A 17716-nucleotide genomic window follows, 5' to 3' on the forward strand; every position below is an offset into this window, starting at 1 on the left:
CTCTAGAAAGGACTCTCAGTTCTTGATCTCTTCCAGATGTAAGCAGGGGTCATTGTACACAAGGCATATTAGAGAGGATATTTCATTTCTACAGGTTCACTCAAATTATAATTTTAGTTTTTAATGCCAATTGTGGGAAAAAGAAGAGTGAGCATTAGGAGCAACTTTGACGGGATCACTCTTTAGGAACTGGAGGTTTAAAGTGTGTTTCTTGGTCCATCTCAAATTCACTTGCCTTACCTGTAAATTCATGGTGAAAATCTCTCCCTCTTAGTCAGAGGTGCAGAAAGAATTAAGTGAAGTAATATGTGAAAAATATTTAGGATGGTGCCTAGAGCAGGGAGTACTCAGTAAACGATGGCTATGTTTACTATTCTTATTCTTTGAATGTCTATACTAAGACCCACTAAGACCCTACAATGAGTAAATACAAATACAGAGATCTTAGATGATCAAATACTTCCCCCTGGTTTTACTCAAATTTGAACATGCCACAGGTTAGGAAAAAGAGAAAGGGGCTAACCATTGGTTTCTTTCCTAAATAAGAATGACCTAGATCCATGACCTCAGTGGGCTTCTGGTCCAACTGGAGAGAATGAGACCCAATCACATCAGGGAGATGGCTGCTGTAGTTCTGGGCTAGAACCCAGGATGAAACAGGAGCAGAAAGGGAGCCAAAATAATCTGCTTCAATCCAACCACACTCCATACTAGCACAACAGTGGTGACAGACAGAATCCAGTGCCAGTTCCAACCATCCTGTCATGCGTGGTACATGCGCAGAGAAAACAGAAAGAGCAAGTGAATTTTCTACAGACGGAGTGTGGGTAATTCTGTCTGCCTGTCCACTCAAGGAGGTGCAAGATAACTCCTATCAGTGCCCGGATGGGTCTCACTGGCTTATCAATTGGGGTCCCCGCAGGAAACGACATGGATGGGCAAATGAGCTACTAAAATTTGGTCTGTAATGAAAGAGCTACTGATGCTATGGGCAGGGTTAAAGGCAATGACCAAGTAAAGCTCCCAGACTAGCAGACTGCAGTGATCATTAACAACTCCAGGCCTGACGATTCTGGAGGGAGGGAAGGTTCCAAAGCATAAAAGAGATGTGGGGAAGGAGAGGGCTGGCTGACAGGAGCTGAGGCCTTCAATAGTGGGGAGGGAAGAGAGAATTATCACCCTGACCTCACTGTCCTCCCTCCCACTTACTTCCTGCTCATGCCTCCCACGGACTGAGGCAATGGCCATGGAGCGTGGTGATGACCTCTGTCCATGTAGGTCAGCCTCTGGGGCACACAGAGGGCTGCGACCTGGAGAGAATGGATCTGGAGGATGAACAAAAATGTCCCACATCCAGACTGGGAGTCTCACCACGCTGAATGACTCTAGTGCAGAAAGGCACATGGGTTTTTTTTAATAGTCTAGGTAACACAAGGATACTTTTGCCTATATGCATTTTCCCTTATGGATTAGAAATACAATGCCTCCTGCATTAGATGAGGCTCTGCTGAGCTTTACCTCAGTCCTCACAACAAATCTGTGAATTAACACATTTTTCTTTCAATTTTATTGATGAAAAAAAAACCAGGGTCGGAAAGGTTGAATGTTTCAATAAGAGACAGGCCAAGAACTCTGACACAGGCTTCCCCCATTCTAGAAATCGTAAATGGCTTTTTCCTTTTACCAAGTTGACAAGGAGCAACAGAGACTGATTGCCAAAGTGAATATTACAGAGACTTGGCCCACAGCCCTGCAATCACATGAGATCAGGGAAACATGGCAGAAATAACCAGCACAGTCCACCTCCACTGCCACCAAACCTGGTCTACTGGTGAAGCAGCAATACGTTTACCTTCAAATCATTTCTAAATAACACCTAGAGCTAGAACTCTGTAGATGACAAACTAGGGCTGATGGCTTCTCATGGGCACAGCTGGCCTGGTGCCTGTTCTGCGGGTTAACAAAGCTGGACTATTACAGCCATACGTTACAGGGGGATGGCATCGCCAAGGGACAGTAAGGAGAATACGATTTCCCAAACTGGACTCAAAGACTGTCTTCACATCCATTTAAAAGTCTCCTAAGCTGCCTGTGGTTCACTATCATCTAGTGGTCTTCATTTCTACTACCACCCCGGCTTGAAGCTATAGAAATTTTTTGAAGCAGAATGTGCAGACTGAAAAGTGGTTCAGAACATGGGCTCTGGTGCTGAAAACCAGGGTTGGAAAGCGGCCGCGTGCTTTCTGGCTGTGAAGGTAAGCAACTCAGTTCACCTCTCTAGCCTGGATCTCCTTATTTGCCAAAGGGAGGACAACAGTATTTAGCTCATTAGTTTAGAGTGAGGCAACTCCTCCAGTCAATACCTAGTCCTAACAGTACGGGATCATCACCTTGCTGTCTTTCTCATGCTCGCTGGTCATCTAAGCTGTCTGACTGCTTTCCATCCACCTCTGGCCAGCTTTGTTTTTTAAGTGATTTAAAAATTTTTAATTTATTTTATCTATTTAATTGTGGTCAATAAACATAAATTCTTCCCATTTAGCTATTTTTAGGTTATAGTTCAGTAGCATTAAGTAGCTTCACATGAATCTACAATCATCACCACCATCCATCTCGAGAACTTTTTCGTCTCCCCAAACTGAAACTCTATACCCGCTAAATAGTAACTCTCCATTACCCACCCCACAACGCCAGGCTCTGACAACCTACTCTTTGTCATTATGAAGTTGAGTCCTCTAGGGACCTCACAAAAGTGGAATCATCTGACATTTGTCCATTTGTGACATACCATAATGTCACCCATGATGTAGCAAGTGTCAGAATTTTCTTCCTTTTTAAAGCTAAATAACAAAAATAAATAAATAATAAATAGATAAAGCTGAATAACATTCCATTGTATGTAAATACCACGTTTTGTTCATCCATTCTTCCATCAATGGACATTGGCTCCTTTGACCTTTTATTTATTGTAAATAATGCTGCTGTGAATATGGGTGTACAGATATCTGTTCAAATCCCTGATTTCAATTCCTCTGGGTACATAACCCCAGAAGTGGAATTGCTGGGTCATCTGGTATATATATGTTTAATTTTTTGAGGACTCCCTCCCCCACACCATTTTCCCAGTAGCTATACCATTCCCACCAGCAATGCACAAGGGTTCCAGTTTCTCCACATCCTCACCAACACTGTGATTTATCATTTGTTTGTTTGTTTGTTTGTTTTGGTGATCACTACCCTGATGAGTATGAAGCAGCTGTAACACCACTTTTTGTGATTCTAATGGCTCTGTGTTCCCAGATGCATTTCACAACCCCTACTGCCCAGTCTCTGGGCATCACTAAATGTGCAGACACTGGCTAGTTCTATTCCTGGAGAACTGGCCTGAGCTCAGCTACCTGGACCAAACTAGCCAGGAGGTTGGCTCCTACTTCACCCTTCCTTGGCAGGCTGAAGCTGCAGCTGTTAAAAATAGGAAAACCAACAAAATTAGGCGAACCAGGGCTGGTTCATTTCAACATGCTGCACATTGTCTTCCATACTCTCAACTACACTTAGAATGTATAAGGCAGTGTTTCGAGAAATTATTTGAAAATAACTGCAGTATAAAATTTGTGTTGGGGTGCCTGGGTGGCTCAGTTGGTTGGGTATCTACCTTTGGCTCAGGTCATGATCCCAGGTCCTGGGATCGAGCCTCACATCGGGCTCCTTGCTCAGCGGGGAGCCTGCTTCTTCCTCTGCCTGCTGCTCTCCCTGCTTTTTGCTCACTCTCTCTCAATCTGACAAATAAATAAATAAAATCTTTAAAAAAATAAATAATAAATAATATTTGTGTTGATACTGAAAATGATAAAACAGTGAGTTTGTTTTATATGGTCTCCCCCTGACAAATTATTAAACGTTTTAATAACTCATCAGGTGAAACACACAATTTTGCACAAAGAAACCTTTTTTTTTTTTTTTTCTAAAGAAAAGAAAAAAAGAAGAGATGGTTAGGAGCATCCAGCAAGGATGTGGTTCTAGGTCAAAAGTTTCTCGTGACTCTACTTAGAGCTGCACAATAATGAAACTACTTTTTTTTTTTTTACATTTTTGTCTTAAAATGATTGTTAAACACCCTGTGAGAGGGGATGATGGCCCTTTAAAACTGCCCCTGTTTTAAAACTTTTTAAACAACAAATCTCCTTTCTCAAATAAAATTTTACAGAAAACCCCATTTTTTAAAATCTCATGCTTATAACACAACATTTACTTATAAAAGTTAAGCAATGAAACCTGTAAGGGAGTTTTGATTAACATACAAAATACAGAAGTAAGGATACTGGTGAGGATATTTGTTGCTCCCTCAATAATCAGCACAAAATCCAATTAATTTGTGCATTTTGTTTTAGTTGCCCAGAGATAATTCTCCAAGGATCTTACATATCTCTTTATATCTTGCAAGTAGAAGCACTGATAGCATATGTTCTAAACTATCTTTTCAAGAATGCTTGTATAGTGAGCAGACTTAGAAGGCAGATAGTGACAGTCTCTGAAGCAAAAGGGCAGATTGGCTTACTATCCTGTATAAGAAAGATAATATCTCACTCTGTGCTAAAGAGCAGTTTGCATAATGACTATTACAAAAAACTCAGGTTCCTCAAGCTTGGGATCCTCTTCTGTAACCCAGCCCTGGCAGGCGTCAGGTGGCCTCCATTGTGCTATTCTGTGGGAAGTGAGGCTTGGGGAACTGGTTCCAGAAAATATGATACTCTGGTTATTACTACTGCTGAGAGCAACAAACTGTCCCTTGTCTCTGGTCCAGGGGTCTCCTGTCTTCTGCTGGCACCCTGGAAATGGTGGCAGGCAAACTTGTTAGCTTGCAAGTAGGGTAAAATCTCAAGATTCTTAACAGTTCTTGATATCGGTTACACAGCATCGAAATCATCCCTTGTCACTCGGACAAGCCATTGCAAAAGGGAACAACTTTTAACCCACTTAATACAATCCTAGGACACTCTCCAAATAAACCAAGAAGACAGGAAAGTTTATTCCGTGATTCTATGAATCACTGTTAAACTGGGCAGCACAAGTAAACTGTGACAGTGCTGTACATCGCCTATTAGAAACTATTTTTATTAGGGTATGCAAAATAATTAAAACACATTTTGAACACAAAATTTGAATCAATCCATAGAATTCCGTATCTCCGTTCGAAAAGCACTTCTATCCCAGAAATGGAACAAGATAGGGTCAAAAGCTTGAAGACTTTATTTTTATGTATTTACTCATTTTTGCTGCAGCTCCATGCTTTAGGGCTACATCAGTCATTAAACCTCTCTCCAGTTCATGTTCCCCACCTCTGCAGTGGGATGAATTGTGTCTCCTAGGTTTTACTCCCAGAGTTGTACAGGGGATCACACACATTAATGCCTAAGATGCCTTGTAAACCCTAAGGAGGCAAGAGAAGGTAAATCTCTGGTTACTGTTGTTTGCCATTAAAAGCAAGTTCTCTGTAGCTCTTTCATGGACCAGGCTCAGCAGCTCAAGGCAATCAGAGCGTGCAGAGTCCTTTGTTCATTCAACAAATATTTATTGTGCCAGGCACTGGGAGGGAACAGGAAAAAGATCCCAGGGGCACATGGTAGAGAAACCTCTGATAAGATAAAACACACAAAAGGACTTTTCCCCTTTGGATATAGTTTCCCCCTTATATTTCCCTTCGAGGAGAGAATATAAAGGAAGCAGTGGGAACTCTAATGGCGTGCGGTGGTTTAAAGCAATTCTTCAGTCAGGCTTACACTCCTAAACAAACGAATCAGACTATCAGTGGCTGGAGAGAGGAAACTCTTGCTGCTGAGAAAAACCAAAGGCTCTTTAGGTGAAAAACTAAACTAATGTCCGTATGAACCAGACCTAGAAGAGAGCTACCTCCCTGTGAAGACTGAGGTTAAACTAGAACAGAGAAGTCTCCTCCAGGTCTCACAACGAAATCAAGGTTAGTTTCAGATGTCCATTTCAACTACTAGTTTTAGTAAGGGAAGTCCAAATTCGTACAGTCAACTCATTTTCTCTTTTATAACTACCTCTCTTTATCAGTATATAGAACGGATCATCCTGAGTTCAACTCATTTTAAAGTGATCTCTTTTGCTGACTGCTGAATGATAATCAAATTTAATAGTTTGGAACATGCGCTCAAAGTATCTTCTACCACAGGACGGCAGCGGCACAAATTCAACATTGCTCTTCTAAGTTACAGATATTTATCCTGTTCATGCTGGTCTCATTTGAAAAGTACAAATTGGGGCACCTGGGCGGCTCAGTCAGTTAAGCGTTTGCCTTCGGCTCTGGTCATGATCCCGGGGTCTTGGGATTGAGTCCTGCATCGGGCTCCCTGCTCGGCGGAGAGCCTGCTTCTCCTTTTGCCTCTCTATCACTCTCTGCTCTCTCTCTCATGAATAAATAAGTAAAATTTAAAAAGAAAAAAGAAAAGTACAAATTGTACTCTTCAGGAGAATGTGTTACAGTCATGCGTTGTGTGTCTGGGGTATGTGGGCCCATGCAAAATTAAGTGGGAAACGGGAAGCCCCTCCTTGAGAGATGGCAGGCCTTCTTTTAGGCACCTTCAGACGCAGTGAAGGTCTGATGAAAGCTAGTTGATGAAAGTGCATTGTGCCTTGAATGTGCTCAGATGAATTACACAAAATGACAAAGTCTGGGCATCGATCCAGGGGCACACATCCTCTTTCTCACACTCGCTTCCAGCTGCAGGAGAGGAGCGACGGGATATGCTCCTACTCTGAGGCAGGCCCTGTCCTGTGTGCCTTATACATCATGTAGTTCATTTAAGCCCCACAAGGAGTCTGAAAGGTGGATACTGGCCATATATCCATCTACTAGGAGGGCAATTACAGGCACAGTTTGGTGAAGGCCCTTGATAAGTAGGCACGGAGCCAGGATTCACACCCAGGTAGCCTGGTTCCTGGACTCTTTTTTTTTTTTTTTTAAAGATTTTATTTATTTGATAGAGATCACAAGTAGTCAGAGAGGCAGGCAGAGAGAGAGAGGAGGAAGCAGGATCCCCGCTGAGCAGAGAGCCCGATGCGGGGCTCGATCCCAGGACCCTGAGATCATGACTTAAGCTGAAGGCAGAGGTTTTAACCCACTGAGCCACCCAGGCGCCCCGGTTCCTGGACTCTTAACTTCTGTTCTGGGCTAAATAATAATGGGTATCATTTATTTACATTATGATTTACTACTCTAGTATCAGCAGCTAACTTTTCTTGGGTGCTCACCCCATGCCAAGCACTGTGCTTAGCAATGTACAGGCTGTAAAGTCCTCCCCGCAGCTTTTCCAGGTGAGACCCCGTCTTACTTCCATTTATGACTACAGATCAATGAGGTTCCGCTGTCGGCTCAAGGTCACAGAGCAAGTCAGTTGAGAGACTGGGATTGGACTCACACAGACTAATGTGTGAGCCCCCATACAGAGGGCTGTGTGACTCTGAAAACCACATCCACTGTCACTCACTCTGCAGAGGACTCATGTCACCAGCTCTCCCATAACCTTTCTATTGGCAGGACACCCTGAAATGGCCAGTTTTTACCCCTTAACCAGAATTTGTTTGAGTACCTGTGAGTTACATTCACAGGAGACATGTGGATCCTAAGAGGTAGCAGAGTCACTGAATTTAAATTGGAAGTACAGCTTTGCCCTACAAACCAGCAGACTGAGAAACACCTCTACAGGTTAGAAAGCCAAGTGCCCCCAAGTCAGCCTGGCTCAGCAAAACCTCACACAGAAACCACCTGGTTTCACAAAGTTCTATTAATAACACAGAACAAACAAGCAAGAGGAAAACAAAAAGGAAATATTGACAATACAGTCAGCCCCCCAGAGCTGCAGGGAGGGTGTGGGGAGCAGCAGCCCACACACCTGTTACCCTCTCACGCTGTATCACCAACACATAGAAATGACCTGATTGCCTCAGGTCCCAGATGCTCCTTCTGAGAAACAGGGTAGTAATGTAATGTCCCATGTATTTTATATTATATTTTATACTGTTAATTACTATGCTATTATTTCTATTATTATTTGCCATTCTATCATTAGTCTATTGAGAGAATTCAGATAAAATAATCTAGGGGAAATGCTTTGTGGAACTTAATTTATAAATAAAAGATACTGTTTTCATCACATTTTATAAAATACCATATAGATTTATCTCTTTTTTTTTGTTGTTAAGGTACCAATAATTATACTCCTTATCTTCTTTAGTCCCTAAATCTATAGGTAGATTAATCATGAAGAAAAATCACTTTATTCACCTCCAATGTCTACTTGGAGTATTTTCATATTTTCAAATTTCTGTGAATTTTACAGAAAATTCCATATCTGGATATTTACAATCCCCATGTTACATTTTAAGATAAACTACGTTTTGAAGAAAACATTAATTTCATAAGTTTAATCTCCATAAATAATAAATAATGATAACTCTTTCCTAATAATAAACATTCTAAGATTTATCAATAGCCTAGTAGCAATAAGTTTGGGCTTTGGGCTTCTGGGTTCAAATCCCAGATGTTTTTATTAGTGAACTGACCTTGGGTAAGAGATTGAATCGCTCCCTGCCACATTTTCCTCATCCATAAAATGGGTACAGTTGATCCAAATCAGGGTTTGTTATGATGACCAAACAAATGGACTAGTCAGGCAGGATGCCTGATACATAGTTATTAACCAACTGATGTTATTGTTATTATCTTAAAAGGAAAAAAAATAAAAGGAACATATATTTTGCAAGGACTTCTTTCACAAATGTTAGAGATATCCTAAGCGAGTTTTCTGGCAAAAAAAGGGACAAAACCTTCCATACTAAAATAAATAAATTTCTTAAAAAGAGCTGTGAACAAAACTATTTTCTTCTTCATATAATTTTGAAAGTATACAAAGCTTACAAAATAATAGTACATGCTGGAATTCATAGAAAAGATATCCAGGGAAATACAATAAAAATGATATATAAAAAATATTTAAAAATTATATTAAATTTCATATTAATAAATTTTATTGTTTGTATTAATATACAAAGAATAAATTAAGATATTTATATCAATAAATTAATATATTATATTATTATATAATTATATTATATATATAATATATAATGCTAAATAAAACTTTTCAAGTAGGTAAACTGAGCCATCATTCCAAAGGCCCCAAAGTTTGTTCCAAGTGTGTTCCAGCAACCAAGTGTAGGGCCAAGACTGCGAGGAGGCAGCTAGTTCATGCAAGGTTAAGTACCGATTAAATTACTTTTCCTAGTACTAATTTCACAAGCAGTTTGGAGGAATAAGTTTACTTGGAAATTGAGACACTGAACATTTATGATAGGAAGGCCAACTGCACACAGAAAAAAGAGAGCAATATTGATCCATGGAAATAACATGTATATTTTTGACAACATAGAATCTTATAGTTTGAAAGGACTATCTTGGTGATCTAAACATCTAGCACCTACTATAATTTTCCAGAAGGAGTTAAGAAAGAAAAAGAAAACACCAACAACGGAAGACTCTTCATCACAGGAAACCAACTGAGGATTGCTGGAGGGGAGATGGGGTGGGGGGATGGGGTAATTGGGGGATGGGCCTTAAGGAGGGCACGTGATGGAATGAGCACTGGGTGTTATATAAGACTAATGAACCACTGACCTCTACTTCTGAAACTAGTAAGACATTATATGTTAATCAATTGAATTTAAATAAGAATTAAACATAAAAAGAAAGAAAACAGCAACAAAACAAGCACTGCACTCAGATATACAAATGGAGGTGCTGATGGACACCTTCCTTCAAATTCATGTGAGTCTGGGAGAGGAGGGATTTTCTACACTTCAGTTTTAGAAAGCAAGTGATGGGAGAAGGAACACGTAGGGGGCATTAAGCGGCATTAAGTCGTTGGACAATACTAGACTAATACCTGAAATGGCTATCATCTCTGGGGTCTGACAGCATACCACAGTCACTGAGCTAAATATTCAAGTACCTGACACATTTATTCTTTTAATTCCCACAACAGCACTAAACACCTAGGAGGCAGTCCCATCACCCCTCCTCAGTCATAAAAGAGGACTGAGGTTGACAGAGGGGAGGTGACAGGGCTAGAATCAAACTTATCTGGCTCTTCACCATCACGTTACTTAATCTGACTCCCCAGACCCACCTCCCAATGCACCAACACACCCATCACACAGTAGGCTCTTTTGTGTGATAAAGACCTATTTTCAACCTATTTGAAAGGCACCCAGTGTTAAGGAGGGAGCATCCCACCCCCACCCTCCTTTCTCTAGTGGCTGCCTTGGCAAAAAACAAGAGGTGGGATGAGAAAGAGGCCACAGGAACAGGAGATCAGCTCAGAGACAGACCAGTGGGGAGATCTGAGACCCCAGCAGTGGAACACTCCTGGATGACAAGGCATCTTCAAAGAGCTGAGTGATGATTCCTCTTAGACCATCCTGCTATCTGAAGTTCTCTCACTACTCATCTCTTGACCTGAACCTGAACTTCCCCTGTACTTGACACTGCTTCTCCAGCCACTCACAAGACTAAACCTCTGAGTTATACAACAGTCCTCAAAAAGAGAAAATAGGCAACTGCCTTGCTTACTGAGGGCAAACACCGAGCTCCAACCTTTTTTTATTTCTGGACTTTTGCTAAATCGACTCAAAGATAAAAAATAAATATTTAAGTATTTTCTATTTAAATAAAGCATTTTCTATTTAAATAAATTCTTTATTAAGAATCTTACGAAATTGACTTGATTTCTGGCAAAGAGAAAAGAAAATGAGTGATCGAGTTTTCCCGTATTAAAAGGAACAGTTATGTAACTGTCCCACAGGGAAGAGCCAGGCTGAAGGCAGAATGATAAAAAGATGGAAATAGCCCTGTCTCTCTCCACAAGTTAAGATCACAGTGGGGAATTTCATGTGCGACATACTTCTCATACAGCCTCTGTCCCCTCATGAAGGCCTTCACTTCGTTGTCCAGAGGGAAGGTGCCGTCATCCTTTCTAAAGCGGTAGAAGAGTTTGACGTCCTTGAATTCCTTGTGCTCGTCACACACTGAAACACAATGTATACAGAGAGGCAAATAAGAAAACAAATATCTTATTCAATTCCTCAAATGATGTGAAAGGTTAATTAAGACTTGTTTTACCATAAGAGACTCTTAATCTCACAAAACAAACTGAGGGTTGCTGGGAGAAGGGGGTAGGGAGACGGTGGTGGGGTTATGGACATTGGGGAGGGTATGTGCTATGGTGAGTGCTGTGAAGTGTGTAAAACTGGTGATTCACAGACCTGTAGCCCTGGGGCTAATAATACATTATATGTTAATAAAAATTAAAAATTTTAAAAAATAAAATAAAAAATAAAAATGACAACAAAAAAGACTTGTTTTACTACCTAAGTTATGAAGCACACCATTCTACAATTTTGTACACGTGTTTAGCACAGGAATATTAGCTATCATCACCATCCTCATCATCACCATCATTATCTAGTAGAATGGTCACACCATTCCTATGCATCAGTCATGGCACAAATTCTTGAAATACTGGGGCAGACATCAGCCTCAAAGGATGTGATGTCTAGTGAGATAATGAGAAATGTCAACTTGGAATTAACATACGGTGCGAGGGGGCAACGAAAGAAGGGGATATCACCGTGGGAGACCAAAGAAAGAATAACCAGTAACCCCAGTAACCTAGTTGCAGGGAATGGACACTTTTCTGAAGAGCTTGCATGTAGGCAGAGACCTGAAGGATGGTGAGAAATTGGGCTAAAGTGAAGAGAGAGGGCATTCCAGCCAAAACAACAGCACGTGGGAGGTCTTGGTCAGGGTTAGAGAATTCCAGGAGAAGTGTTCGCGGAACCACTGAGAGTAACAGAAAAACTCAGAAATCTCTTAGATGGTCATCAGCAGGAGAATGGGTAAGCGTACCCGGTATATCTGGCATAGTTAACAATAATGGCAAACGTAATTATATATGGTGTACACAGCAAACGAGAGTTACGCCATCAAAATGCGTGAACCTTACAGTGCTGATCAAGTTGTGAAAGAACAAACATGCATTTATGTAATGATTTAAAGCACCAAAAGCAATACGATACCTTGCTAAGAGATGCCTATACAGAAAGGGAAATGTATTTAGAAGCAAATGGGAATAAACCCCAATGCCTTTTGGAGGAAGGAGGGGATGTCACTGGAGACAGATGCACAGGAGACCCAGCGTTTTATTTGTTCAATGGGAGGTTCCTATCGGGAATGGAAGACATGGTCCTTGGTTTCCTCCCAAGTTACCGTGACTCCTCGGTGGGCACCTCACTCACCATGATGAATGATGCCCCGGTCAGCTAACTTCTGCATGAGCTTGATTGCGGTCTCTCTGTCGGAAGCCTCTTTGTGCTCAATCAGCCAGTCGATCAGTTCTTTTGCGACAAAGCAGTTTGGGTAGGTTTTGAGATGATGTCGTCTATCTTTAATCACCTTTTCTTCATGCAGCCTGAGACTGGAAAGAAAATTTGGCAATTACTTCCAGGAATTTTAATGGCAACGCAAATCATTCAGCCAATCCCAGAGCTCAGAACAAAGTGGAGGCTCTAAATGTATCAAAGGGCCATCCACATACCTGCAGGTCGGGAGGGGGTTGCCACACTGTCCCAGCCCAGAGGTCCCAGGAAATGATTCTACCCTCAGATCTAGAGATAATACAGGTCAGTGGTGGGGGGGTATGAAACAACCCTGGACAAGCTAGAGCTAGAGCTCTCGTGCCACTTGGCAGGCTCCCTTCTTCCAACCACCAGTGGGCTTACAGCTTCAACCAAAGAACAAACGAAAGTTCTCAACACTTGCTGAAACCAGGCACTTCCGCTTTGTCACAGAGGTCTACTGCATGGGCATTCATGCATCTATGCAACAGAAATGAATGAATGTCCACCACCTGCCCATTGCGTATTTCCAGGATTAGAGACCTATGTTCGAAAGTATCACAAAGATCCCGGCCTCTGCCTGTCCCGCTCTCTATAGGGCCAACAGCTAATTTTTCGGTGAGGCTTACGAGGGTCCAGGTGCTGATCGAAGCACATTCCATACATGTTTGCAACAACCTCACCGAGAGTTGTTATTACCATCTACGCTTTTTTTTTTTTAACAGCAGAGAGAACCTCAAAGAGATTAAGTGACTTGCCACACAGCTAATAAGTGAAGAAAATTAAATTTGCACATGATGGTCTCACTTCAGAGTCTGACTTCCCAACGGCCACTTTGTGCTGCCTCTAGCCAGGGAGGGATAAACAGAATATCCAGGAGAGATGGATGAAAGCCGTGGGACAAACATGATTTATTTACAGGCTGATGGATTAGCATGGAGAAAAGCGGTTGACCCAGAGCCTTTCCTTAATACACTTCAGAACTCTGTGACTTTTTTTTCCAAAAGTCTTCAACCAGCCTTTAATTTTTTTTTTTTTTCCATTTGGTTTCCCTTCTTTTATCAGCCTGCATTTACTTTTTCATTCTCAAGGGTTTGAATTGGGTGAAACACAAGGCCGGCTTTCTTCCTGCTTTGCCAACATGGTCCTATTCTAACCTCATATTCTCAGCATCGTTGTGAGAGGGGAGTGCCACCTGAGTAAATCTCACAGTATCTATGTGAGCGAGGCCAGAGGCTTACTTTTTCCTCTGTAGAATGGAGGCAGTTCTGCTCACCCCATCCTTGGCCGTGTTGAGACTGGGCAACAGAATGTCAATTCAGCATCGGCACCCAGCACAGGCCCCAACCTCCTCTCGTCTACTCCTTAAGGAAGGAACTAGACTGTCTGCTTGCCTGCTTTTTGAACAGAGTTGACTGGATGAAATTTAATGGGTTTTGCTATCCCAGGGACTGTGAGTATAAGTTGGGAGCACACTGGGCTGGGGCTTGGAAGCTCAGCTCTCTTCCTGGCTAGACCACTCTTATGGGCTGAAGTGTGTTCCCCTCAAATTCATTATGCTGAAGGCCTAACCCCTGGTACTTCAGAATGTGACTGTATTTGTAGATAGGGTCTCTTAAAAGGTAATTAAATTAAAATGAGGTCTTGAGGGTGGCCCTAATCCAAGATGACTGGTGTCCTTATGACGAGCAGAGATTAGGACACACTTCTATACAGAGAGAAGAGCATGAAGACACACGGAGAAAGGGGTCACCTATAAGCTAGGCCTTGGACAAGCCAACCCTGCCCCACCCTGATCTCAGATTTCTAGCCCCCAGAACTCTGAGAAGGTAAATTTCTGTTGTTCAAGCCACTCCATCTGTGATACTCTGTAATGGTGGGCTGAGCTGACAAGGACCACTAGGAAGGACTAAAGCCTGGAGATGCACGAGTGGTCTGCAGATGAAATGCTTACCTGGGACATCAGCAGGGACAAGGGAGAGGAAGATAGAAATGAGAATCCGGGGGCATCTGGATGGCTCAGTGGGTTAAAGCCTCTGCCTTCGGCTCAGGTCATGATCCCAGGGTCCTGGGATCAAGCCCCACATCAGGCTCTCAGAGTGCTTCCTTCTCTCTCTCTGCCTGCCTCTCTGCCTACTCTTTCTCTGTCAAATAAATAAAATTTAAAAAAAAAAGAAAAGAAAAGAAATGAGAATCCTAACGCCTGTAAATGGCATAGAAAGAAAAAACCCATGTTCACTGCATTCCTACTCGATGCCTAGTACTCGATTAGGCACTTATATCTATGCTCGCTTCACGCCTACTGCCTGAATGTTGCATCCTCCCAAGTTCATATAGCAAAATACTAAACCCTAAAATGTCTCTTATGACAGCAATCAGGAGCACAAGACTAGGAATAGCAACTTTTGGTTCTCGTCCTGACACTGCCAGTAATTCCAAACAATCCAACTTCTGAGCACCAGAATCCTCCCTGATAAAATGGGGATAATTATACCCACGGTGATTACTTCATCACACAGTCACGAAGTTCATTAATAAGGACAACGCAAGCATTCAAGCCCTTACTATGCACTAGGCACTGTTTTCACTACTTCATGGACAGCAATCCTCACAGCGGCTCCTGGATGCAGGTAATGTTAAAGCCACAAAACCAATGTGGAGTTGTAATTATTAATACAAAATAAACAAAGCCTGATAAAAAAAACAGGTTCACATAGGCGTGCTAAAGTCTCACTTCCCTCTAATTAATTCAGTGACAATGACACTGAGTAATTTGTTTAACATGCTCAAAGTGGCAGAATGTGAAACATTAATTCTTAGACGTGATGTCTGTCAGGAATCCAAGAATAATGAGGACCAATTTATTTAGAAATCGAAACATGGAACAAGCTACCATATAATTTGGTGGAGGAGGAATATGTTATGAGCCAAAAGAGGAGTTTTAGCTCCTATAAACTTTCCAACTTAAAAAAAAATTATTAGGTAATGTTTATCTTCAAATACTACAGAATAGAACCTTTTAGTTCCTATCCTTTCATGAACCCGAGCATGGGGCTAATTCGTGAGCATTCTTGATTCTCACCGATTCCCACCCTGCACTGAGGGCAGAAGCACTAGACTCTCTCCCACCAGGGCCTAGTATATTTCCATGTTTGGAAAACGGAGCAGTCATCTGATAGAGGGGAAAGAACTCTGGATCCAGGAGATACTGATGGCTTTCAACTCATTACTGTGGTTAAAAACTTTTAATAATGGTGCTAGCATCTTTTTTTTTTAATTTCATAGTCAGAAATACAGAATTCTAAAAATGACCATTAAGATTATGCATTCTTGGGGGTGCCTGGGTGGCTCAGTTGGTTGGGGGTCTGCCTTCAGCTCAGGTCATGATCTCAGAGTCCTGGGATCAAGCCCCACATTGGGCTTCCTGCTCAGCAGGGAGTCTGCTTCTCTCTCTCTCTCTCTCTCTCCCTCTGCCCCTCCCCACCACTCAATCTCTCTCTCTCAAGTAAATAAATAAAAGAAATCTTAAAAAAATTTTTTTGATTGTACTTTCCCAAAAAATTATCCCAATAAAAAGATAAGAATTTTCACACTGCAAACACATAACCAAGTGTATATGCCTAGCACTTTGGGCCCTTATTATTTGCTGAAAAAATGAATGTCCAAGGACACTAAGAAATTGTTGAAATTTTCAAAATTTTCAAAAAGGTAAGGAGGCTTCTATTAGGAGTCCCCACCCCACAGCTTGGTAACCGTTAAGTCTTTTTATAAAACGATTGATACTTTCCATTCCAGGGTGATCAATCTCCAAAATTCTAATCCGTGTTGCATGTGTATGGGTGGTTTTCAAAAAATTATTTCCTTTTACTTGAACTTAGCTTAAGCCTTACAGGTTTTCATATGCTACTGTACATGGAGATCTCCAAAAAGGGAATAGAGTAAGGAATATTTCAAAGTCTTATGGAAAAATAGACATTTTGAGGAGCCAAGCCTCTCCTGGAATAGGAAGACTCCACAAAATGCTGAGCAAGGGGCTAGAAACCATACTTTTTAAAAGAAGACCTGTTGCCTGGACACGTCAGTCACATTGTCCACCATGTCCAACACTCCCTTTGATTTAAAATGGCCTTCCACACCTTATCTACCCCCGGCGGGGTTCACAACCCTGCGTCTGTTTTCTTTCCATGTGGGGAGGTACCTGACTGAAAGAGCCCTTGACCTCTGGTGGCCCCTGCACATACGTGCCCATGGGCTGTTCAGTGAGACCAGAGGCATGAGATCTTACCCAACCCAAGTGACATAATCAGTGAAAGCCAAGCAGAATGGCTCCCTCCAAGATTTAAACTAGAGCTGGAGTTTTCAAACTCTACTTGTGCCATGGAACACTTTGTTCAAATGGAACTCACTGGATGTCAATGTGTAAAACAGCAATGTGGGCCGTTCTAGCTGAAAGGCTGCCAAGTACCGAGTACTTCCTGGTTTTCCCACTCGGTTTTCCCACATACATCCTCCATATTTCCGAGACCATCACCATGGGATTCCGAGAGCAAAGGTGAACACTCCCCACCAAGATGCTGAGGAAACTGGCCGTCCAGGAATGTGAGGGGAGTGGGGAAGCCGGCACAGTGTAGCTAGGAGGTGGGGAGAAAGAGGTTGCAAAATGATAGAGATGCCTGTCCCTGGAGTACCTTGGTTCCTTAGGTTTTCTAGTTCTTCTTCCGCACTACGCGTGCCCTACTAATAACCAGAACCAATCCCTTCAGGTGGCTGAGGAAGCCTCAACTGTCTGAATCCAAAAGAACCACACCTACTCAGGTTCTAAGGAGGCTTTCCAAACTTCCTCACCTTCCTCACCTCCCAAACACAAACACAAACACACCCGCCTCGAAGTCTAGGCACACTGGACCTCTCCCCATACCCCGCGCAGCCATCACTTCCCACGCCTCTGCTCAAGATGGAGACCCTCCTTCCACCTTCACTAATTCAGAAAATTGTCTTTGCTCTTCAGCTAATGAGGCATCTCCTTTGTGAACATCCCCCCAGCCTTCGAAAGTTACAGCACCTTCTTTCCTCTCTTCTCCCACGCTATTTTAGTGCCACGAGTAGAACATTCATCCCACTGTATTACAGTTAGACGAGGAGCAGGATACTAAGAGAGAGTTGTTTATTTATTTGTATCATTCTAGTGCCTATCGCGGAGGAGGGGATCAATTCTCACTGATGTGAAAAATCAATTTGCTCA

At 42.1% G+C, this 17716-nt stretch overlaps 1 protein-coding gene across 1 annotated transcript in view; it reads right to left on the reverse strand.

Annotated features, from left to right (window-relative positions):
- Positions 1-17716, reverse strand: part of DEPTOR (DEP domain containing MTOR interacting protein) — a 127352-nt gene that overhangs the window by 70931 nt on the left and 38705 nt on the right. The window contains exons 2-3 of the mRNA XM_032858418.1: positions 12376-12554; positions 10983-11106 (exon numbers count right to left, since the gene is read on the reverse strand). Coding sequence (XP_032714309.1) covers positions 10983-11106; positions 12376-12554 — 303 coding nt within the window. The remainder of the gene's footprint in view (positions 1-10982; positions 11107-12375; positions 12555-17716) is intronic.

This window comes from Lontra canadensis, unplaced genomic scaffold, assembly GCF_010015895.1.
Source record: "Lontra canadensis isolate GAN:19392208 unplaced genomic scaffold, GSC_riverotter_1.0 scaffold15, whole genome shotgun sequence".
Taxonomy (NCBI): Eukaryota; Metazoa; Chordata; class Mammalia; order Carnivora; family Mustelidae; genus Lontra; species Lontra canadensis.